The 25,623-nt window shown below is 31.8% G+C and overlaps 6 protein-coding genes across 6 annotated transcripts; 2 read left to right on the top strand and 4 right to left on the bottom strand.

Moving 5' to 3' along the window:
* Positions 1-942, bottom strand: HELRODRAFT_86030 (hypothetical protein; the record flags this gene model as incomplete). Its single annotated transcript, XM_009026691.1, has 4 exons — positions 1-57; positions 346-365; positions 436-522; positions 828-942. 4 exons carry the CDS (start codon positions 940-942, stop codon positions 1-3), a joined length of 279 nt encoding a protein of 92 aa, XP_009024939.1.
* Positions 943-1,649: 707 nt separating this feature from the next.
* HELRODRAFT_178672 (hypothetical protein) lies at positions 1,650-4,015 on the bottom strand (the record flags this gene model as incomplete). Its single annotated transcript, XM_009026764.1, has 3 exons — positions 1,650-1,862; positions 3,082-3,357; positions 3,647-4,015. The coding sequence occupies 3 exons, from the start codon at positions 4,013-4,015 to the stop codon at positions 1,650-1,652; spliced, it is 858 nt and encodes a 285-aa protein (XP_009025012.1).
* A 758-nt stretch (positions 4,016-4,773) lies between these two features.
* On the bottom strand, positions 4,774-6,473 carry HELRODRAFT_178671 (hypothetical protein; the record flags this gene model as incomplete). Its single annotated transcript, XM_009026763.1, has 3 exons — positions 4,774-4,968; positions 5,088-5,208; positions 6,331-6,473. 3 exons carry the CDS (start codon positions 6,471-6,473, stop codon positions 4,774-4,776), a joined length of 459 nt encoding a protein of 152 aa, XP_009025011.1.
* Positions 6,474-8,641: 2,168 nt separating this feature from the next.
* HELRODRAFT_178670 (hypothetical protein) lies at positions 8,642-10,899 on the top strand (the record flags this gene model as incomplete). The annotated part of the gene is made up of 5 exons (XM_009026762.1): positions 8,642-8,816; positions 9,055-9,307; positions 9,740-9,948; positions 10,007-10,122; positions 10,876-10,899. 5 exons carry the CDS (start codon positions 8,642-8,644, stop codon positions 10,897-10,899), a joined length of 777 nt encoding a protein of 258 aa, XP_009025010.1.
* Positions 10,900-15,722: 4,823 nt separating this feature from the next.
* On the top strand, positions 15,723-16,583 carry HELRODRAFT_178669 (hypothetical protein; the record flags this gene model as incomplete). Its single annotated transcript, XM_009026761.1, has 3 exons — positions 15,723-15,788; positions 15,926-16,055; positions 16,234-16,583. The coding sequence occupies 3 exons, from the start codon at positions 15,723-15,725 to the stop codon at positions 16,581-16,583; spliced, it is 546 nt and encodes a 181-aa protein (XP_009025009.1).
* A 790-nt stretch (positions 16,584-17,373) lies between these two features.
* Positions 17,374-20,685, bottom strand: HELRODRAFT_178668 (hypothetical protein; the record flags this gene model as incomplete). The annotated part of the gene is made up of 5 exons (XM_009026760.1): positions 17,374-17,490; positions 18,942-19,235; positions 19,352-19,444; positions 20,121-20,535; positions 20,666-20,685. The coding sequence occupies 5 exons, from the start codon at positions 20,683-20,685 to the stop codon at positions 17,374-17,376; spliced, it is 939 nt and encodes a 312-aa protein (XP_009025008.1).
* Between the last annotated feature and the right edge of the window lie 4,938 nt (positions 20,686-25,623).

Genomic DNA, 25,623 nt, shown 5'->3' with positions numbered 1-25,623 from the left:
CTAACCACATCTTCCGCTCTTAGGATTGCATAATCTAGGAGCTTTACACCAGATGTTCTGAATGAATGGAGTTAGCAGGCAGCCAATTTTTATTTCATTAATATTTATCATTGTTGTTAATTTACACACACACACACACACACACAAAACACACACACAGAAACATTGCATTATGATAGGTGGTGGGGATCCTTTCGTAGTATTCGAACCATGTCATGGCAACACAAGTCCAACACGCTTTTAAGCATTGCAACATTTTACAACGCATCAATAATTGTAACAACACGTAGCAAATAATTAAATGCAATGGTGAATTTAAAAACAAAATCTTCAGAATTCATTTACCTTGCACGCAGTGCTTGGAGCTGAAAATGAAAATATTCAATATATTACAAGTTGAGTTAATTGCGTTTGAAGATTATAGATTGAACGTACAGTTGCAAGTGCAGAAGGACTCACAACCGTTCGAGTCGGTCGTGAAACCAAGGAAGCACCTCTTACGACACTGAAGTCCCGAGCAGCCTGTGGTGACATCATATCATATAAATAATATAAATAATCCACAACATCATATAAATAAGTTTATTTTTGAATGTCGAACGCCAGTTTTCAAATTTGGTACAAAATCTTGTAAAAATTTAATTGAAGCTATTATTTTAGCATACGGTCAAAACAAAGTATCTTGAAAATTGTTAGACCAAATCAAAATCAACTTGTTTGTAGTGATATTGAAATTTCTTACTTATTATCAGTAATTTAAAAATATTTCATAAACCAGTTACTGTATATAAAAATAAAAAATGAACGTTAAAGGAGTGTGATGAAACCTTTGCAGAGGCAGGACTGGCATCCATTGCTGTCCACTTCATACTCGCCTGGACAGCCCCGTGAACAAGTTCGCTCACGACACTCTGAAAGAAATACAACCCAAGTCTTTATCATCTTCTGTACATTAAAATAGTTATAATTTTTTGTGCATTTAAATCACAATTGCCATAAGAACCAAGCGTTGAAAGTGGTTTAAAATTTTTTCACGAGAAAATGTTATTGAATTTTTCGCAACAACAAACCACATTTCGATGTCTCTTCATTACATTTCATGCTCCATTTACAGTCTCCATCTTTCTAAAGTTGTCGTTGAGTTTTGTGATTTTTAAATGATAGTTTCCAAGTTGAAGGTTAATATTAAGTTTTATGTTTTATTTTAAAACATTATGATATACATCTATTTTTAAGCTAAATGTTCTTTGCATTGTATGTAAATTCACTTTTTGTGGTTCCGGTTGATAATAAGCGAGTCTAAAACGTTTCTAAGTTTATTTTCTTCTTTTAATATTATATTAATATCAATTAATTAAACAATCTACGTTACAAGAAATTTAACAAATATATTAATTGTATTTACAGTTATGTGAATATTTATCAAAATATAATTTGCACAACTTTTTCAACTATTAATAATTAGTTAAAATTAATTGGCAGGTAAAAAATTTATTGTAAAACTAACGCTGCAAGGCTCTCCAATTGCTGAAATTAATTGTTTAAAACATACCATCTGATTTAACAAGTTTATTAATAAGAACAATTTAAATTTAAAGTTTAGCAATAAATAAGTATTTTAGAAAATTTGTTTAAGAACCATTCATCTTTTAGAAGAGAGATGTTTCAAACATATTTTGTCTCAGTATGAAATACTTGTCCGCTTCTAACTCACCAGATACAGAGAGCACCACACAAAATGCAGATGCCAGCAGTAACACTGTCACTCTCATCTTCAATGGATCAACTGGTAGTGGCTGACTCTTCCAATGTGGTGTGATGAAGGTTGTTTGGAGAACTTTCGCATTACGGATTACGGCAACCTATTTGAATGAATTTTTTGTTTACTCATTTAAATTTTTTCATTCTTCATTGAAAAGTATAAATTAGTTCTCATGTGCTTGTTGTTTTGCTTGTTGAAGTGTTCTTTATTTCTTATGTTCTTGAAATCCGTAGTGTTCAAAGATCAAAATGTTGTGAAGTATTTTTGCAGCGACGTTAAAATTTTAGTAAAATAAATTACATTATGATGTGCCCTTATTTAAATATATTTTCTCTAGGAAAAAAATATTTTTAAGAGAATTTGGATCATTTTGATGCTGCATAGCAAAAAGAAAGAAGGCAAGCCCGACTGGGTGCCTGGGGTGTATTTCAAGAGTACGAATTTTCAAATACTCATATATTAAAAATATACTGCAGCAAAAACTTGAATTAACACTTTTGGTCAACAATAAATAATTAGATGAAATATAACAAAGTTAGTTTATTTTTTACAACCTGCCTATTGAGCCAATTCACGAAAATAAATTGTTAATTGAAACTGAGTTGAAAACTGCTTTCGAAATTTCAAATTTTATTTAAAACGCCAATGAAGGATTCGTTCAGTATGCATTTTATAGTCTTTAAGCGACTGCTTTCAAGTTTCTCTTTAATGAAATTTTGAATTCGCGAAAGTGTTTGTTAGCGGTCCACTGTAACAAAGAAAGTTACCTCCATGCATACACACACACATACATATATTATTATTATTATTATTATAATTCTCAATGGATAATTTTTAAAACATTCTCAAAAGAGTTCTCAAAATGAAACTTCAAAATGGAAACTTAAAAACCTAAACAAAGTAAGTTGGTCAAAACAAAATAATCATAAGTTCAACAAAAATGAATCTATTTTAATTATAGTCTAAGCTTTAAGGTTTTTTTCATAACTGTTGAGATTTTGACCCAACGACCTTTCCGAGTACAATGGCAAATTGTTTCTAAGGTCTAAGACTGGGTCCTCCATAGCCTAAGTCCTGTCTGATACTGCAATATCAATAGTTCCAAGCTGCAGTTTTCTTACCGAAACTGATAATAGATATTTTTTTTCCCATCCGATCTCAAAAAAGTTTTTTTTTAATTCACATGACAGATACTCAGGCGCTAAACTATTCAACGCTTTAAAAACCATGATACTAATTTCAAATAACCATTTTTTTAGAGTATTTAGATACAAAGCAGTTATTTGACGTCTGAGCTTTTACAATGTATAATGAAGTACCATCATCAGATGAGTTTTCCTCACTCTCTTTAGTTGAACCATCCTTTCTCGACATTGGCTTTTGAGGCCACTCAATATATTCTCATTATCACAGCTTTCCAATTTTTCTGGATCACCTTCTTTAGTAAATAGTTTTCTTGGAGCTTCTACGCCAGAAAATCGTTTTGCAAATCGGAAATATTTGACATGTTGCATCAAGAATGTAACGCTTTTAAATGTGAATTGCGGAAATAAATGTTTGAGTTTGAAAATTGAGAATTGAGTTTGAAAGGTTGCCTGGGGTCAATTTCGATATAATTGATATATATTTGAATAAACTTAATAAATGATTTTTTAAATTTGTTTACAAAAAATGCAAGTTCGAAATTGATGTGAATAATTTAATTACAATGAAGCGATTTAAAATAAATGTATTTGTAATTGATAAAAATGTAGAAACAATAACATAGTAATGTGTTGATAATAACAATAATTTAATTGGGTAATAGTAAAATTAGCTATTAAAAGCAGTCCAATATTATTATTGAAGATAAAAGTATTTTTGGTGTACTGGATCGTAAGCCACCTGGTATGATGGGTTGGTATAGAAATCAGTTTGTTGTTGTGGTTGTTGGAGTTGAAGTTGTAGTGGTTGAGAACCTGTGCTGTAGGTCATTGGATAAAATGGATTTGTCAGGAAAGGAATTTGTTGATGTGGTAGTTGTTCATGATGCAGTGGAGGTTGTTGTTGTTGTGGTGCTCTGTTGTCATTAACGGCGTTTTGAAGTTGCGAATGTGAATAAAGATTAAATTTGGCCTTCTTAGGTCTGACCTTGAGAGTGTTTGATCTTCTTTTCGGGCGATATTTGTAACCTGGATTGTCCTTCGAATGTTTTTCTTTCTCTGCTTCTTTTTTATAGAACTCTCTCTCTTCTTTAGGCAGTTGTTTCCACATAAAACCGAGCAATTTGTTTCCTTGAGTCAGGTTGGCACCTCGGTTTGAGCCAAGAGGCTCGGACGCATCATCCTACTGAAAATAAAAAAGCAGTTTGACGAGCGTTTAATCTTTTTGTTGCCGCCCTGTTGCTCAATACTTTTGATTTGATGCTATCTCATATGGAAAATTTTTAATTGGAAAAAACAATGAACTATTATCAACGTATCAACGTTGTAATAAGTTTATATAGTAAAAATTTTGAACAAACTTTAATGAAGGTTACAAACAGAACAATTTTTGTTGATTCTAAATTTTTGCTCTATTTATACCAATTGTGAGGGTTAATTTATCTCCATCGTTTGTTAATTAGTTACGAAACGAAACGATATTTTATTTGTTTCTCAAAATTCAAAAATTTAAAGAAAGCAGGATGACCATAATAGAATTTGTATAAAATTCATCTGGTATGGCCACCTAAACAGAAATGTTCCATATTAACAAAATGTTCCGTAACTAATATAAAAATGTTCTATGTTTAAACAAAATGTTCGGCAACTAATATACAAATATTCAAATTAAATTAATTATTGCGATAATTGGTAATAGTGATGTAACTAATGTTTGGTAGGCACAATTAAATAACTCAAATTACCTATTTCTAAGAATAAAATTGTTTACGCTCTTTATTAAACGTTAATATTTTGTTCGAATGGCATGTTAGTTTTCATTTAAACGTTCTTATCAATCTGATAACAAAAATGTTTTCAAGTTTTTTTTTAAAGAAAAAATATTAAAATAAGATTTAAGAATCCTCGTTTCAGGAGCTTGTTCCATATTCGTTGTTCGACGCAGTACACATGAGAGAACATTATGTTGGTCTTGCTCTTGTTTGACGCCACGGATTGCACAAATCTAGTCGACTGAGTTGGCTTGTAGTATCCGTTGAAAGATGATGGCAACTGGTTCGACAGCTGTTTGTATACGAAGATCGCCACAAATATTCATGGAGACTATCGAAATCCCAATTATTTGTTGCTTTGAAGAGCCTGTCTGTGTGTTCGCTAAAATGCGAATTTATTATCAAACGAACCGCTCTTTTCATCAGAGTTTTGATCGGGTTAGTTCTTGTTCTGTAAGCCGATGCCCACACCAGGCTGCAATATGTAACATGCGTCACACAGAGCGAGTTGTAAATGGTATTTAAGCAATTTCTGGGCAAACGTGACGGAGTTTATTCAAGATACCAATAGCTTTTGAGAATTTGTTTGCGATGTTAGAGACGTGGCACTTGAATGTTAACTTGTGATCGAGTGTTACCCCAAGAAATTTTGCGGTCCAGCTTTCAATGTTGCTGCCGTCGATGTTGATCTTATAGGGCTCCTTATAGTTGAGGTACTGTGTAGGACCAAAAATGATGAACTGAGTTTTCAACTTGTTGACAGTCAGTTTATTGTGTTGAAACCATTGGAGAACTTTAATCGTCTCATCATTCGCTTTTTCAATCAAGTTATTTATACTTCGATCGCTGATGAAAATATTCGTGTCGTCCGCGAAAAGAACAACATCGATCAGCCTGGAAACATTAGGCAGATCATTTATATATATTAAAAACAGCAAGGGCCCTAAAATGCTACCTTGACTCTCAAATCTTTTTTTTTGCATTGTGGAATCTCGACCATTCCATGTAACATACTGGAATCTGTTTGATAGGTAGCTTCTGAACTAACTATAAACATTTCCCCGTATGCCATATTTTTCCATTTTTTGCAGCAAGATGTTGTGGTCAAGGCAATCAAAAGCTCTTGATAGGTCAAGAAATACCCCGGCTGTAAATTTCTTCTGTTTTGCCGCTAAGCCAATTTTGTTAATCAATCGAATCAACGGTAATTCAGTCGAATGCTTTTCCCTAAAGCCATATTGAAATTCTGTCAAAATTTGATATTTTGCCGAAAATCTAATTAAGCGTCTTTGTAATAACTTTTCCACAATTTTCGAAAATCGTGACAACAAGGATATTGGGCGAAAATTAGTGATGTCGTAGTTGTTGGGTTGTTTCAAGACGGGTACCACTTGCGCTGTTTTTAAACAGTTCGGGAAAATTCCGCATGCATACTTAATTAACGATGGATAATAAAACTTACTTAGTAAAAGCAGCCTAATAATTAATATACAAGTTATCCTAACAATCAATGAAAGTTTCAAATTTAAAACTTTCAAAACAAAAATAATAAACAAGAAACAATTTCTAAACAAGTATAAAAGCTTTATTAAGTTGCATAACCTAATCAAACTATTTATTGATAAATTCCAATCTGTTTTATCTTCAATCTAACGTGTTTTCAGACCAAAAGTATTCTGATTTATATTGTCTGACTGCCAATAAAAATTTATTATTTCTCGTTAGAAACCTCAAAGATGTTCTTTCTGGGGAAAGTTTCGAACACGTCAAGACCGACATTAATCTAATTGAATGCATGTTAACAGGTAAGCATTTGTTCGATTACAGATTGAACTTAACATCATTATAATTGTGTAAAAATTTATTGGTTCTTCGTAAGTTTACGAGGAATTTATGATGTAAATTTTACTATCTATATTATTTAATTATTATTTTATTAATTATTATTTATTTATTAAAAAAAACCTTAAGCTTCAATAAAAATTATGTTTTTTTTTAAACCACAGTTATTTGGTCGATTATATGCTTAAATTTTAATCATTTTTTGAACTGATGTATTGATATTATTATTAATATCATTATTGTTATTATTATTATCCCTGAAACTAGTTGTGCACTATACTCAAATATGTTCTGGTTTATTCACACGTTTGTGATATTCGAAGAGGTATCAACACACACACTCCACACACATACCCATACATATACAGACACATACATACGCATACAAACGCACGCACGCAAACACAACACACACACAAAATGATAGGGTAAACGGAAGAATCACTGTATGATTGACTATTTGGTTGATTGATTTGCAGCACTGAACTTTTATAGCCACGACCTACCTCGGAAAACTGGGTCTCTGGACGCTAAACGAAGATTGATTGAACTTTTATAGCTACTCACTTTCCATAAAGGATGTTAGGCTTTTTAAACGTTTTTTTTTGAACCCCCCTCCCCCAAGTCACAAATTGTCACAAATCGACCAACCCCTCAAAAATAAGCATGTCACAAAACCTTACCCCCCTCTCTTACTGAAGAGTCATTAAATAATGTAATTGTTCCATGCATTTTTTTTTATTGATATCAAAATAATGAATGATAAGTTTAAATGACATTAGTTTGATATCTAAATTATTAATATTATTATTATGTTATTCACTCTATTGACATTCCTCAAAGTATGGTACTTTGATTAAATGCTTTGTTGAACTAAGAACTTTTTAACTCTCTTCTGAAATCTTTTACTGGAACAATTTGCTTTACCGTAGTTAGTAAATATAACCAATTAAGAATTAATATTAACTATGGCATTCAAATTTGACTCCTCCTTTAATTAATATTCATGAGCTATTTGCTCGCTTGAAAACTTTAATATTCATTTTGTGCATATATATGAAGGAAATTTTTTTATTGTTTTGTTTATTTAAAAAAAGAGACGTCACACCTGCGTTTACCCCCCCTCGTCACAAAGTGTCACAAATATTTGGACCCCCTCCCCCTTTGAAGCGTGACATCCTTTATGGACGGCCCCTAAAGAAATCGTATATTTTTTCAATTTAAATTTTGTTTAGAATAGTAAACCAGCCAACTCATAGTAGTTTTATCGTAAAGTAACGACGAATAATATTTCTACGAAATGTAACATTCTATCAAAAACACTGCAGACATCGCAGATATCCTTCCGGCACATCCATCTCACTTAAATGGAATTAAAAACATGAAGATTAATGAAATGCTGTGTGCAATGAATGCCCTCCAGCGACTGACATAGGAATTGAAATGAAGCCACTGACTCTTACGATGACCTGAAAACGTCTGCCTGATTATTTACTCTAATTACTCTCGTCAATTACCCGAGCTTAAAATCGTCAGAATATCTCTGCAGCAATTAAACTGTACGTAGGAGGTCGTTGCTACTCTCGTTCATGTGATGTTTATAACTGGAATATAAGATAATACCGTTATATAGAATATCATGATGTCCTCTGACAAAATTAAATTTTTTTTTAATTTATAAATTAAAAAAAATTGTACATTAATTTAATTTTTGTTTGTTTGAAACATACACGCCATCCAAATAATTCCTTATTAAAGTCATAACGTGAAATTGATTAATTAATTTAGTTAGTCGATGGCGGTCCTCTAAGAAATTATTAGGTTCCAAATACTTTTACAAAGAACTGTGTATGTGGATGTTAGGCCGTTGTGGGTGAGTTTGTTAACATGCAATCGACCGCATTAGAACAGTGATGCATGCTAACGTCAAATTCATCAAGCGCGACGATGATTTCATGTGCTGCCTAATTGAAAACGACATTAAACTGATCAATACCCTTCTAAGCGAGAGAGCGCTTCAACTATAAAAGTTTATAATGAAATATTTCAAGCTATTGAATCTCGTACGGAGTTACTTCCCTAAACCTCAACAGCACACGAAATTCGTCATAGTAAAGTAAAATATGGATAAATCTTCTAAACGAGTTAATACAATTGCTTACCGACAAAAAGATTGTGGCTCGTTGAATTCAACCAATCCAAATGACATTCAGGCGGTTGTTCTTAATGAATCAAGTGCCAACAAAACGTTTGCTAATCTTGCTCTGGTTGATGAAAACATTGCAGCAAGTGATGCAGGTGAGAGTTTCAGTCAGATTTTTTAGATTTTGTCCATAAAAAATAAACTCTAACACTGATGGTAGTAATTGTGAGAAAGATGACACTGAAAAAATTATTTGAAAAAAAAACTGAAAAAAACACTGAAAAAAAACCTATTATCAAGTATTACACTTTCTACGATTTAACGCTAGCTAAATTTTCTAAATATTTCTTTGACTGCCACAATAATATAACAACGAATAATAAACTTTTACAGCTAAAAGCGAAGATTCAAACAACACCGATATTAATTTCATTGTAGAAGTTTCATCCCCATCATCCAGCAGTTGTGATGATAAGCAGTTAATTTCTGTCAACCGGGGAAAACGCATGTTCATCCCGTTAAAAAAGTTCAAATTAAGCAAACTGTGGAGGCAACATCGCTACAACGTCAATGATGATGGCTCTGATGATTTACTTTTAATAGAAGCCGAATTGATGAAATCCGTTGATGAATTATCCATAATTTGGTTTGTGTTTGAGTCGCTAGCATTCAATTTCAAGTTATCACTGCTTCTGTTATGAGACGTAGTTTTATTCTCATTATTTTGAGGCGCCAAATTAATATTGTTTCGTTCATGAAAAATCTGAATTCTTTAAACCTTTATTGGTTCCGGATCTTGAACTAATAAAAAATAAGAACCCGTGTGTCTGAAGAGTTCAAACATGCTTCCATGAACCCTAGAGCGGCTTTGCCGAGTTTTAAACTTTTGTGCAATTTGTCAACGTTAAAGTTTTGAATAATTGTTTTGAAACAAATTTAAAAATTGCAAGAAATGTTTCAAACAACTTTTTCAAATTAATTTGGTTAATTAACTTATTATCAAATGATTTTTAAACTATAAAATTTAAAAAAAAAGATTTTTTTCATTTTTTTAAAGTGTAAAACATTGTACGGACAGCAACCGCTCCATATTAAATCGTGTTATGTGGTTCATCTTTATGTTACTTGCGCTTTCTCTGGCAACGTACCAAATAAAAGAACGTATCATGTACTACCTGACGTACCCCACTTCAACAGATTTTGACATCGTATTTTCCGATGGTATACTCCCTCAAGTCACAATTTGCAACAACAATAACTTTAAGAGGTCCTCAGCCGAAACTCAAGGTAAATGAGGTGAATGAATTTAATGCTTTTAAAAAATCACTTTGTAATTATTTCTCAGATCTGATAGAGTATTTCCGGCTGTCAGCCTCTCCTGGCAGACTGGAGTTTCTCAACAACACGGAGCATACCAAAATAAGGAAATTTTTATCTCCAGGACTTGAACAGTTGATAGCTGTTAGTAAAACTTTATTTCAATTTATGTTGTTCTCGACAGGAGCAGGATCTCAAGAACTGTGTTCTCAGGAACTGTGTTCTTGAGATCCTGCTCCGGTCGAGTGTTTGACCAAATTTTAAAATTCGGTCATATTTTCGCCATGACAACATTTCTCATTTCTATTACTATATGCAAGATAAACATAGCTTAATTAGTGACTATTATGGTAAGCGTAAATGTGTTCAAATTAAAACAAATTTATTATATTAATAGCTGCCTATGTGTCCGCTACTACATCTTTAACAACATATTAACAAGTATATTTGGACTCTTCGGAAATCGTTTGCAATTCAGAGGAAAGCATGCTTCCTGATCCAAACTTAGTATCGGCAATCGAAGTTCTTTATTTTCCACATTTGAACTGGATAAACAAAGGAAATAGTACTAAAATCAAAATTTATTATGCAAATTACAATTTTTCATATGTTTTTTCAGTTAAAAATAATGACGTTTTTGACAACATTTTGCAACCGCGTGGTTTAGAGTCTTTGTTTTACAATTCTATAAAATGAATTATAATGTTTCATGAAAAGAATGTCCTCTCCCACTCAACCATTTTTTGAAGGTCGAGAAAGTTTTTATCATGTCTGTATTCCGTGTAGTCGAGTGCCACGAACTTTATAATTTTAATTATAACTGTAAACACTATAAATTTTCTCTTCATTAAATCTCATTTACTCTTGTATCGTACTCAAACGCTCCCGACAATGTAGATTGTTAAATTTCTTGTCACGTAGATCGTTTAATTAATTGATATAATATTGAAAGACATTAAAAGAAGAGAAATAAACTAAGCAACGTTCTCGACTTGTTAATTATCCACCGGATCAACAGAAAAGGAAAAAGTGAAGTTACATACAAAGCAAAGAACATTTGGTCCAAAGAAAAATAAATGTATATTATAAATCATAATGTTTTAATATAAAACTTAAAACTTAACACCTTCTCATTTTATTTAAAACATTAGATGACCTTAACCTAAATGTTCTGAAGACCCATCGCACACATCAGATTCTTTAGTTTTGGTCCTACCATTGGTTTTGTCAGAGCATCAGCAACTTGAAGTTCTGTCGCAACTCGTTCAACTGAAACTTCTTCTTCTGCAACTTTTTCTCTGACAAAGAAATGTCTAATGTGGATGTGCTTTGTTCTTCTGTGAAGTTCTGGATTGTGTGCTAAACGAATTGCTGCTTCATTGTCGACAAAAATTTCTGGCTTTTTCTTTAGATCTACAATGTCGTTCAACAATCGTTTGAGCCATATCACTTCACGAACTGCTTCACTTTCGGCAACGATTTCTGCTTCAGTAGTTGAAATCGCAACTGAGGGTTGACGTTGGCTAAACCAACTGATCACGCTTCCTCCAAACATACAGATTACACTTGATGTCGATCTTCCACTAGATTTATCTCCTCTATGATCTGCATCACTGTAGGCTATAAGTGTATTGTTTTGACCAGACTTGTAAACAATACCGACATCAGCTGTGCCTTGCAAATATCTGAAAATTTGCTTAACTTGTGCTACATTGGACTTGCTGGGTTTCTCTAAACTTCTGGATGCTACTCCAACTGCATATGCAATATCTGGTCTTGTTCCCGTCATCAAGTACATCAATGCACCAACTGCTGATCTGTAAGGAAATTTCACTTCCTCGTGTTCAGTTTTGTTTTCATTGAACTCCTCAGATTTTGAAATCGGAGTTGTACAGGATTTACACTGACTCGTCCCAAACTTTTCAAGAATCATTCTTGTATAGGATGACTGACTGACATTAATATTTCCCTTCTCATCTTGATTAATCTCTAATCCAAGGAAATATGTTGCAGGTTTAGATGTTATCTTGAACTCTGACTTTAATTCTTTTTCAAATATTTTTAGTTCTTCTTTATCAGTTCCTGCAACTAGTCCATCATCAACATACAGGGCAAGTATGAGTTTCTTTCCTCTCTGTATTCTAATGAACAAACAAGTATTTGCATCGCTTTGTTTGAAATGTCTCTTTTTCAAGAATTCAGCAAAGCGTTTGTTCCAACATCTTGGAGCTTGTTTAAGTCCATAGAGACTTCGCCTGAGTTTACAGACTTTTCCTGAATTATCTTTAAAACTTTCAGGTTGCTCCATGTGGATATCTTCATACCTTCATGGATATCTAGTTTGCTGTATAGAAATGCTGTTGACACATCAAACTGCATGAGTGACATCTTTTCATTAGCAGCAACACTTAATAGTGTTCTTATAGTTGAACTTCTGACCACAGGACTAGAGGTTTCTTCATATTCAATTCCCTTTTTCTGAGAAAAACCTGTTACCACTAGCCTGGCTTTAAAACGTTCAACAGAACCATCTGGATTGTGTTTTACCTTGTAGACCCATTTGCATGGTATTGCCTTATGACCTTTTGGAAGACTTACCAAATCCCACGTTTGATTTTCCTTTAATGACTGCATTTCACTGTTCATGGCTTTAAGCCATTCATCTTTTTCATCACTTTGAATGGCATCTTTGTAGCCCACTGGTTCAAGTACTTCACATAATGCAGACATAACGAAAGGATCATAACGAGATGGCTTTTTGATATTATTCCTATCACGTAGAACCATACCTTTGGTCTTTTGATTGCAACAGTCAGATTGATCTTCTTCATCAGATGAAACTGAACTACGGTTGTGAACATCTTCATCAGTTGAAATATTTTCTTTAATCAAAGTTTCTATATTTTCATCTTTGATTTCAACATCAATCGAAACTGTATAATCTGAACAACTTTCTTCTTGCAAAATCACTGAATTTGGTTTGACAACCTTCTCATTAAAAATAACATCTCTTGATCGATGCATTTTAACACGTTTCTTATTCTGATGTCCCATTCGTTCATGGTATAACTGCAATGCATCTTGATCATTGACAAAGTTAACTTCGACTTCAGAATTCAACGGTCTAACAGTTTTTGCAACAAGTTTGAACAAACCACCATTATTGTTTCTTATTCCAACAACATTTATCACATTGTCAATAAGTAAATGACAACTTCTTGAGGTTGAAACAAAAGAGCTATTTCTGTTCTTATCTTGAGTTGCAAGTACTGAGAACAAATTTCTTTTTACTTTTGGCACATACAAGACATCTGTAAGTTTAACAGTTTGCCATTTATTATTCACTTTCACTTGAAGATGAATAATTCCTTTTCCAAAAGCTTCTACAGTATCACCATTTGCAACATATAATTTACTCGGTTGAGAAAATTTTTCAAAACTTTGAAATATGTCTCTTTGGAAAGTTAGATGACACGTTGCACCATTGTCAAAAAACCATTCATCAGTGTACGCTGACTCATCAATTGCAAAAACACTTGATTCCATAACAACTAGTGACTTATTGTCATCGCGTAGATTGTTATTTCTTGGTTTTGCTGGTCTACCATCAGAATGCCATTTTTCACAATTTCTTACAATGTGACCTGGCAATTTGCAATAATGACATATCGGTCGCTTTGGTTTGCTGACAAATTTATCTTGTTTTTGACCATTCATGTTTAGTGATGATGACCTTTTAGTTGTTGCTTTGACAAATAATACTTTATTACATTCTGTTTTGCCTTCCAAAGATCTCTCATAGCTACACAGTTGATCTGTGAGTGTTTCCACTGTTCTTTCAGTCTTGTTCAACAATCTCCAAATTGCAGCAAATGAAAAATATTTTTCTGGCAAAGTTTCAATTATTTGGCACATCAGCAACAAGTCACTGTTTTCATCTTTTCCTAACTCAACCTTTAAATCTTTCCAAAGATTCTTGAGTTTTGTGACATGAGTGACAACATCATCGCTTTCATCCATTTTATAACTAAAGAACTTCATGCACAAGTTGTATGCTTTATCTTCATTAACTTCATCATACAATCTGTGAAGTTCTAACCAAACATCCGTGGCATTACTGAATGAACGAACTTTTTCATACGTTTCATCGGTTATGTTGGTTGACAGAACAATTATAGCACTACAATCTGCTCTGTTGAATCTGTTCAAAGCAGTTTGATATTTTGCTATCTCATCTTTATTTGAGTCATCGTTCGATTCATCTGGAACTTTTAATTTGCCATTTACTACATCCATTGCATCAGGAATGCCGCGTAGTATTATACAAACCCTGGATTTCAAGTTCAACCAATTACTTTTGCCTTCTAGGTGTTTGATTTGCAATTTTTGTCTTTCAATTTGACCTTTTAATTAGAAGCAAAATATCGAATTTCAGAGAATGAAGAAGCACGTGCTTTCTCTTCACTTCAGTTTTCACAAAAGAATCTTTCGATATTTCTTTATTCTAAATTTTCTTCGTCAAATCAATTAATTAAGAAAAAGGTTATCTGGATCCCATAACCTGTTAAATTTCTTGTTAAATAGATCGTTTAATTAATTGATATAATATTGAAAGACATTAAAAGAAGAGAAATAAACTAAGCAACGTTCTCGACTTGTTAATTATCCACCGGATCAACAGAAAAGGAAAAAGTGAAGTTACATACAAAGCAAAGAACATTTGGTCCAAATAAAAATAAATGTATATTATAAATCATAATGTTTTAATATAAAACTTAAAACTTAACATGGATAAGGTTAATGCATATTTTATTTGGTAAAATCATAATACTGCAAAGTTATTTTGGTAAATGTAAAATAATACTTTTTTAATTTATGAATGTTTTTCTAATGAAAAATATTGAAATATTAATGAACATATTCTGTAGCCATTTGATTGTGAAATGTTCTGTGAAATGTGTAGGGGTTACAGCAACTTAGTCACTTTTAGGTGAAAACATAAAACATAAACTCAATAAACTATTTTCTATGTTTAATATATTTTATAAAATATTTTTGTCAATTTTCAGATTGCACAAAATTTTACTTTTATGAAACTAATCAAATGAAAATGGTTCAAACGAATCACCCATTTAATTAAATTTTAAAATTTGTTATTAAAAAGTTTTTCATTTTCAAAAGTTAAAATTATTTGTTCAAAGTCAATATTGCTTTGATATTTATTAGTTGATTTAGTTTGAACACAACTTTTTAAAAATTCAGTGCTTCTGGAATGGCCTAATATGTTCCAGTGAAACACTAAGCACAATTTTCACAAACGGTGTGAATTCCGGTTATTCTGAAATTTGACCTGACTTGAACGGTCTGGACCCCAATCTATTAAAAGAAAATTAAAATTACAGCAGAGTTTTTCATTATTTTGGCGCCATACGCGTTTGAAGTGTACATAAAAATTGAACTAAAATTTTTCTAAGTCTTTATAAAATTATTTAACAGGAAGAACAAGAACTTCTGTTACACGTGGATATGGTTTAATATTAATTTTGTTTGATAACCAATCTGATTATTTAATGCACCAAGATTTCTCACACGGATTCCGTGTAATTATTTTATTCAATTTCTGTTTTTCGTGTTTGTTAGCAGATCTTTTTTACTGTTCAAACATAGTTAGGAAATATTAAATGTTTTTTTTAAAAATCCTTTTCATAAAGTTCTTTGTTCACGAACCAGAAGAAGCCCCAAAAATGTTGGAGCTTGGTTTCAAAATCAATCTTGGTGAAGAAGTTAACGTAGCTGTATCGGTCACAAATGTTAGATATGCTTATAATAAATCGTATTTTTTCATAATTAAATAAATTAATTAAACATTATTTAAAATTGGTCAACCGTTGAAATTTTAAGACTGAAAAAATCATTCGGTAGTTTGCATATTTTACTTAATTTTAAGACAACAAGGTTGAAACCACCACACGGAACGTTCAGTGACCAGCTTGGCTACAATCAAAATAAATGCAAATTGAGGTGTTCAACGGAGCGGATAATTAAACTGTGTGGTTGTAGACTTATCTTCATGGAAGGTAGCGTAATAAAATCATGTACTTTTAAATATGATGAATTAAACCATTGTGAAACTTTCAATTTTAGAAATCGGCAATGAATCGATATGCACTTACAACAAAGAAGTTTCTTGCTCAAAAAAATATTTTTATGTTAATTTTACTAAAAATTTTCACAAAAATCACTGCAACTGTCCAGCAATGTGCAACGAAATAACTTACCAGACGTCAGTCACCGGATCAAAAATCGCCAGCATGGATCTGAATTATGATTATTTCAAAAATTTTGAGGAAAAATCTTTAGATTTCAATCCGAATAATTTCCTCCTACTACGAGTATACCTGACCAACATGCAGTCCACGAAAATTTCAACCGTCAAAGCTTATTCAGAGATGGCGCTGTTGAGTGACTTGGGTGGAGCTTTGGCACTTATTCTCGGTTCAACTTTCTTAACGGTTGCCCAAATTTTTGATCTCATTTGGAACTTTTGCTACTACATTTACGCCAAGAAGAAAAAATCAGCAGAAATACAGATTATGAAAAATTGATTTGGTCAATTTTATTAAAATGGCTGTTTGTGTATGCATCTATTCGTAATAGTTTCATATGAGAGGGATTTACATTACAAATTTTATCGGAACAAAAAATATAATATGGAAGCTAAAAAATTGTTACTTCTTTAGGACAAAGGAAGATTTAAATTATTATTTTAATCAATCATTATTAACTCTAATAAACACACACACATACACATTTTCATTCATTTTCAAAATTTATTAATAATCAACAACATATCAAATAAGTGAATAAAAGTTATGAAGTTAAATATGCGGATACCGAATAAGACTGCAAGTCTTGTGGTGGCTACCGCAGGTAGATATATGAATAGTTAATGAAATGAAGTAAGAAAAATAACTAGGTGTTATAGCCTACATACATAAACATATAAATATATAAATGTTGGTTCAGTACTTATATAAACATATAAATGTTTAATCATTCATAAAAACCATTTAGCCGCTTCATTTGTTCTCACATCTCACGTATTCATAATATAGTATTCATAATATAGTATTAATATATACACATGCACATATATATCTACCACAAAAACAAACACACGCACATACATGTACACTAAAATATTTAAAAACACAAATTTTCAAACTGAAGTTTTGTTGGTCATCGTTCTCAATAATGTTTTAAGCTCATAATTATCCTTATATCATGAAAAATCTTACTAATAATGATAAATTCATTAATATTAATTACCTCATCAATATTCATAACATCAAGTCCACTTAGCACAAAGAGCAAAAGATCGATGAACAGACATCATCATTCCAGACTGGCCGACCCGACTATCTTATTTTCCACGCAATAATCTCTACCGTCTGCCGGACTGTTTGTTTCACCAGCTCCCCAATTTTTGATATTGAAGTGGAAAATATACTCCTAGGTGTGTTTTGATTGGTTACTGAGTATTGATTGGTTGAACAAGTTTGCGTTTTAATTGATTGTTCATATAATAACAAAAGTTTGGAAATATTAAACTGGGAAAAAATTAAACACTGTGATATTAACAGCAAAATTAAACATAAAAAATTAAAGAAGACGCTATAACCGGGGTTGGGACACCATCAAAAAGTTTCCTCACAGAGTTGAAGTAGGCAACTGCTGGTCCTAAATTTCAACTTACATATCGTAGTCGACACTATAAAATTTGATGTGTCTACAAAAATTTGTTCTCCGGTTTCTCTATAAATCCACTCAATTGATTCATCTCCGACATTATTCAATAATTTTTTAAAGGTCGTGTCAAAATAGAGTCGGACATCCGTATTATCAATTTGACATTTCCAGGAAAAAAATTTGTTAAATAGAAATTTCGTAAAATAGAGCTTGCTTGGAAAAAAATTATATATTGCCTAAAGGTTATTTATACATTTATAAAAAAATTTGCTAATAATTTATTTTAGTAACAGAAAGTATATACATGGTAAACTTGTAAAAAAATAAAATTTATTCTTTGCTCCATGCAACGATGATTACGATTCCATTAAAATTAATCAAAGTAGAATACGTCAAATTTACTAGAGGACTAGTACAAAAATATTGAATGTTTTTAGGATATTAAAGGAGTAAAAGAATGTCTGCTCGTCGGATATTTTTTTCAACTTTTATAAATTTTGTTCGTTTTTGCTCAATTGAAAAAGTTTTTATGTAAAACTTCAAGGAACATAAAAAAATTGTTTTATAGAGAATTTCGTTTTACGCAAGTTTGCTGTGAAGAGGTCCGACTGTATTAACTATCAGCAGGCATAGAGGTCAAGAATGGTTTGCTCCATTTGATCAACAATGGTTATGAGATGAGATGATGATCAGAGGCGCCGACTTGCCGAAATATTGGGGATGATATATTATACTATATGATGTATACTGTTTCATTATAGTGTTATATATATATATATATATACCTAATGATATATTATACTATATGATTATACTGTTTCATTATAGTGTTATATATATTTATATATATATATATATATATACCTAATGATATATTATGCTATATGATTATACTGTTTCGTTATAGTGTTATATATATACACGTGTGTGTGTTTCAAACTTATATAAATATAGGAAGTAATAAAATAAAACATTCAAACAAAAGTAAAACAATGGAAATGTTTTTAATTGTAAATCATTTCGTTTAAAAAAATCATTACGCTACATTGTAGAGCCTCTCCTGTCCCATTGTGTATCGCAGATACGTTTTTAAACATTTTAAGGCTGAGAAACTTCTCTCTGCTGTGCAAGTTGTTACAGGTAATGTCAAAAAAGGCATTAAACATTCAAAATTTCCGAAAACATTTTCTTTAGATCAATAACATCTTGTATACTTTGGATTTCTTTTTTTGAATTACTACAATCGTACTAGCATCTGTAGATTCATCAATCATTATTGAGTAAAATGGGGCAAAAAAAAACAGTTCAGATATAAATATTTTTAAAACTGAAAATGCCAACATTTCAATGGTTTCAATCTGGATTTCACGTGAATTCCATTTGTATCCGCTTCTTTTCAGCCAAGAGCTCAATTCTTTGCTATCTTCACAATGTATTTTTAACAAATTATTAAAGTTGGCAGTACTGTCCGTTTTACCCCATATTGCAAGCCCTTGTTTGCATAAGTACTGCGAAAATGTAACAATTTTGAAAAAAACAGTTCTGTTACCACATCTTTCTGTATAAAAGAGTTTTGGTGACCTAGAACATTTGTGCCTAGATTTACATTATTTATTTTCAAAACCGCTTCCTGGTGGCTTAGTGATTTTTCGTGAGCTTTAAATTTGTCTAAGGCATGTTTCCAGTTGTTGAATCCTTTTCTGGTAAATGCGTGATCCTGTTTACTTGAAAATTGAAAGAGATTATTAAGTTCATAACATTGTTGACAAATTTCTCAAAATGTCTCATCTTCAGCAAGCTCATATTTTAATAAGTATGTTTCTTCATCCAAAAAGATTGAAATTTTTTTCCTTTTCTCTGATTCCAAACTAAAAATTTCTAGTGGTTTTTGAATTGTTTTGTTACTGGTTTTGTCAATTATCCCTTCCATGATGTCATTGTCATCTATATTTCTTAAAGAACTTGTAAACTTAGAAAAATCAATTGTAGTTTGTCGACGTTTCATTTTAAACCAATTAAAAAATGATTTACATTTTTTTTTAAATGATATTTAAAATTTATTTTTATAATGATTTTAAATCTTAGTCCGCTTATCAAACAATTCAACTTAAATCAAAAATAGAAGAAAAATAACAAAGATACTTCACTATTTTTTCTTAAATTGAGGTATACAAATCTCAAGAAGTAAATATGAAGTTAGAATGGAAAGTTTAAAAAATATATAAAATTATATCTAATATAATATTCAATTTCTATAACAAAATATTGGGGGGCTCAGCATTGTGCGGGCCCGAGGGACTAAAAATTCTCATCTTCTTCATCATCGTCAGCAATATCATCAGTTTCTTCATCGTCTTCATCAATATTTGGTTTATCATCATTTTTTTTGCAACGTTATCATCAAACTTATAATGAAAATAAGTTATGACGACACGATCTTTCTTTTCCTCATCACTGGTAGTATCAAAAACATCATCCATGTCCTCATCACCATCAACTCTATCATTAAAATTGTCAGATGTTAATTTCATCCGTCTATTATTTGTTGCATAATCATCAGCTCTGATATCTTGAAAAGGCAACGCGTGCGATGCATTTGATGATGACGATGTTGTTGATAATGAACTCTTATCATTCGGATACTTGCTCAAGTCGATTCTTTGTAAATAAATTTCATCAGTACCGGATTCAGTATAATGCTGTGCAACAGTATAAAGGCAGTTGTTGAAGAGGAAGGATGGAGAATGAATCACAGGCGGCTTTAACTTTATCACAATGGACAGTAACAAAATCATACATCTCTCTTTTCTGTGTATTAATTTTTTTTAAATTGTATAATTAATTATTTAGGCACATCTAACCTAACCGTCAAATGAAATAAGTAAACAGTGAAAATTTTAAAATTAAAAAAACCAAAACATTATCAACAAGCGCAAACCCGGCATTACCAAACGTCATTATCTACAACAACCATTCAGCTACACCAACAAAGATGACAAATACAGGCAAAATGCTAACCGTCGAAGCTCTTTCGTTCACGCCGTCAACTGCAAAGAGCGCGTTTCCAACGCTGGCCAAAACGTGGCCATAACGCTTCCTCAACTGCCGTTGCGATTCGGTGGGCTGGAGATGCTTAGCATGTTTCAGCTGGCTCCAATTGTTTATAATTCTTCTGCCGCTGTCCCTCATGACCTGCAGTCCCGGTTACAAATCTGTGTGCCGGTGCACGTAGCTTTGCGGTTGCTGGACCAACTGTCTGGAATGGAATGCTGTCTTTACTCAAGGATCCAAAGTTGACTATGGATTGCTTCGAAAAAACTTTAAAACGTTTTTGTTCACATTGTAATGAAAAAGTTTAATGTGTGAATTTTTTTTACTTTTTTTATTTATATTGTTTGGATGAACTTTTTTTTATCTTTTTTTTATTATTCTTTAAAATTCTGGATCTGACAGATTCAGAAACTGTTACAGCAGCAAGGCAGAGGCAGTAGTATAATATTAAACGAATAAATAAATAAATAACGGAGAAAGAAAAATGTTTAAACATGAAAAGTAAAATAAAATAGAATATAATAAATAATAATAATAACATAAATAAAAAAATAAAATAATTGTAATAATAAAATATAGACAATAAAATGAAGTAACGGCATGAAAAGGCAAATTAATAGACTAAATGATGACTTAGTGAGGTGATCGATAAATAAAAACTAGTTGTGTGAATGATGAAGTTTTATTGAGTGTGAATATGTTTGAGGTGTCTTGTGATGAAGGTCTTTTCCTGATATGTAGATTGGGCGACGACTTGATAGTTATGTTTGCGCTGACGAAGGTTGTGTGTTGTAGTTTTAATTGGTGGTAGTAGAGGATGGATGACGTGGTTGAATCACTGAATCACTCATAATCTCACGCATCACACTATTTTAAATCATCATCTGAGATCTGATGATAAGAATCTGCTGGTGATTCCGACAAGGCAATTACAAATTGGTTCGCGTGATGTTGCCGCAGCTTTGGAACAATCTGCAAGCGACGTTGACTGGACCTAGGCTTTCTTTTGCAACATTTAAAAAAGATTTGGAAACATTTTTTTTTCTGTTTAGTTCAGTGATCTGTTTGCACATTTTATGTATTTATTAGGCAGATTCCTTGAACTATGTATGTATAATGTTGCAACACAAAATAAAATTGATTTGTTTACTAAGGACAAAACAAAGTTGTCAAAATATGAATTGAGGTCTGTTGATTCAAATTGAAAGTATTGTATACAAACAGTGGCGGATCTAGGAGGGCCCGTTGTGTTCAATTTTTTAATACAATCAGAAAAAGGATCGTTTTATGTATAAAATCAACCAAAAAAGTCATCTGCCAAACTACCACAAATCTTGTTGCCCCCGTGAAAATTGTGGGTCTCCCGACAAAATTTTAACATTTTCAAAATTTTGACCCCCCTCCTCAAGGTTGTCTAGATCTGCCACTGTACACAAAATTGTTTTGTTGCTGTTTTCAATAAACCTGTCTGCTGAATAATTTCAGAAGTTTTGATTAACTAGCAACAAAATTTGGATTTGGCTGAAAATACGGCTGGCAATTAAAATACTCCATTAATTTTGTTAATGCGTTTTGGATTAACTTTTTAAAAGATTTTTAAACACATAAATTAATTTTCAATTTTTTTCAAATTCTAAAAAGAAATTTTTAAAACTTGATAATTCAAAATCATTACAATCAACTTTTTTATCATCATCATGACGTCATTTCCATCTTTATCATTATCATCATCATCATCATCATCATTATCAACATAAAATTACAACAAACATTCAATGGTAAATTTGATATCATCAATTTTACCACCAGTTATATCCAGATAATAATGACTTATAATTCTTGACGTGATTAAAATTTTCATGTATGAACAACAATTTTTCTACATTGTTTGGTGTCAATGAAAACTTTTCCTTGTTGCAGATAAGATGAAAAACATTAAATCAACTGGTATGAATTTTTTGAATTTTTATATTCTATAAAACAAAATATTTTCAATTTGTTAAAAAAATAAAAATTCATTGAAAAATTATTTTGTGTCACTATTGAGCATTTTTTAACTGTTTAATTAACATTTGGCAGTTGGTTCGGCTAGCCAAAAAATTATTCAGCTGCTGACGGCTAACGGTAGAAAATTCGGCTGCGGCGGCTGACGGCGGCCGCTGATAGGTCTAGTTTTCAACTTTAGTTTAATCCTTGACTTCTATATTACCAAATCTTTTTTCATCGTTTATATTAAACGCCTTTCTTGAAATTTTTTTCTTGACTATGTCAGCAGTATTATCTACGTTGTTTTTTTATCAGGCTTTCAAAACTGGGAAGTTCAGCCGTCAATGTTCAAAAGCCATTATTATTATTATTATTATTATTATTATTATTATTATTATTATTATGAATGTTTAATAGGCGCTTTTTCAATCTTCTCAAAAACGCCATTAACTAAAAGTATCATTTGCTCAGAGAAAATAAATAAGCTTTCAATTCTTTTCGAAACTTTCCAAGGGAGACACCCGGATCACGTAAGTACTGTGGCAGACTATTCCAGATCGTCGGTCTTACAATAGAAAAATTACGTGATCCAATCTTCAATTTAGCAAAAGGAACTTTTAACAAATCTGAACAATCTGAACGCAGTCGAAGTCGATGCATAGGAATATCCCTCTGAACAACTTTATCTTGAAGGTATTTGGGAGCCAGGCCATTTCTGCATTTATAAACCATCACAGCAATTCTGAAAACAATTCTTTTTTCAACAGTTAACCAATGCAATTCACTCAAAATTGCCATGTACTGCAGTCATCCTCATTCACGATTATATTGGCTTCAGTGAAGAGGTTGTATATTGTAACCTAGTTTTCTTTGCAATGAAAAATAATGATATCGTAAAAATTCAAATGTACTATAACTAAATTTTAATTGTGATCAAAACTCGATAACATGTGGTCTGTGTTTTAATGAATTATTAATAATCAATGAAGCAATAAATTATTTTTAGTTTGAGGTTTTTGTGCATTTTTGTGTTTGTACGTGTGTGAGTATACATTTGTTATTGTGTATGTTTGTTGTTTTGTTCTTTGTTTTTGAACATTTAATCGTGCGATCGCGTCCGTATAATGCGTTTGCTTACTTTGGGACAGCCTCTCAAGCACCGCTCAACCCATAACTTTGCTAAGTTTGCCTTGTCATGGGCAGAAAAACGCCAGAGACAACAGCTCGTATGGTAAGGTTAATCCAATACATATAAGTATATGTACAGTACATACACAATTGATATACAATATATAATAAATAATTTATAACATGCATAACATAACAACATATATTTATATACACACATATATACACACATAAAAAGGAAAATTAATATTAAAATTAAATTTATTGACCGAAATAAGATAGTATTGAACTTACAACAAAAAAATTTACTGAGATTTAAGTAAGTTAAATAAATTTAACAAATAATCACAAATAGTAATTAGCATATTAGCAAAGCATTGACGTAATATACAAGGACAATCATTTTCCTTCGCTCGCACTCGAGCTCACATTTAGAAAAAATAGGGAAATCTCAGACCGGAAGTTGCTCTATTTGCACAAAACAAACAAGTGCAACACTTTTTCAAGTGCACATATCTGTGGTTCGTGTGTTCACACATTCACACAGCGCACGCAAACAAATGTCCAGGGAACGCTGCCAGAAACCATCTCTTCCTCCTCCGTAGTATGACACATACATTGGCATATTACAAGCAATAGCATAGATAGAAGAACTACACAGTTTAATGGCAGAAATCTAAGCGGACTGGAGTGGAGTGGCACGTTCATTCACACCCACACACATGAACTCACACACCCACCCACACCCACACACAAATAAATTTATAGCATATTGTCATATAGCAGAGTGGAATATATAGCATATTGTCACGAATTTGGTCTTCTGCCAGCATATATATAATATGTATAAATTATTTTATTATTTTATTATGTAAATATATCGTATACATATGAAATATATACATTTATATGTGTTTGAGTTTGTGCGTGTGTGTGTGTACGCGTGTTTGTGTGTGGGGAGGGGTGTGGCGACGTGTGAATGTGCTTAAACATTTCTAATTGAATTAAAATTTAAAAAAATTGAATCGACAGCTGAAATATAAATTTTGACTGAATCGTAAATTAAAATAAAATTCAATCGTGAATGCGATATTTTCATTAAAACGAAAATTGGTTTTTAAAAAAAATTTTGCAATTGCACGTGAATTCTTCTTTAAATAAACGAATTAAAGTCATTCTACCTGCTTATCAGTCAGCGGCAACTACACCTTTGATTAGTTACATACAAACTTCATCAATTCGATAACTCAGATGCATTTAATTTACAGCGCAGCGTTCCTTTGTACATTGGGGTTGATTCAATGCTCCGGTCCTTCGCCAGGTTTTGAATTTTGCCAAATAAATTTCTGCTATAAATATTTCTAACCTGATGTTTTATTACTTTTAAATTACTTTGTTGCAATAAAAAAATCTGTTAAACTGCTTGAAGATGAGTCTTAAAAATGAGTTTAAAAAATTTATAACTTACGCGAGTGCCCTGTAACATTTAATTACACTATCAACATGGACCATAGTGGTGCTAAAAAAAAATTCAATGTTCCACAATATGAAAAAAGAGAGGTTAATTTTGTTTTTTTTTATTGATTTAATGATAACTAAAATGAATGAAGATTTTATTTTCAGAATTATTGCTACTACGAAGATCCTTAAACTTACGATTCATTTTGGCATAATTTTCCTGAGGAGCTGCCAGGCGATATCACAGTGGTAATAGTTTTGAAACCTTACAAA

Source organism: Helobdella robusta (assembly GCF_000326865.2).
Source record: "Helobdella robusta unplaced genomic scaffold HELROscaffold_49, whole genome shotgun sequence".
In the NCBI taxonomy this organism is placed as follows: domain Eukaryota; kingdom Metazoa; phylum Annelida; class Clitellata; order Rhynchobdellida; family Glossiphoniidae; genus Helobdella; species Helobdella robusta.
Note: the sequence above shows the minus strand (reverse complement) of the source record. Positions and strands in the feature narration are given on the sequence as shown.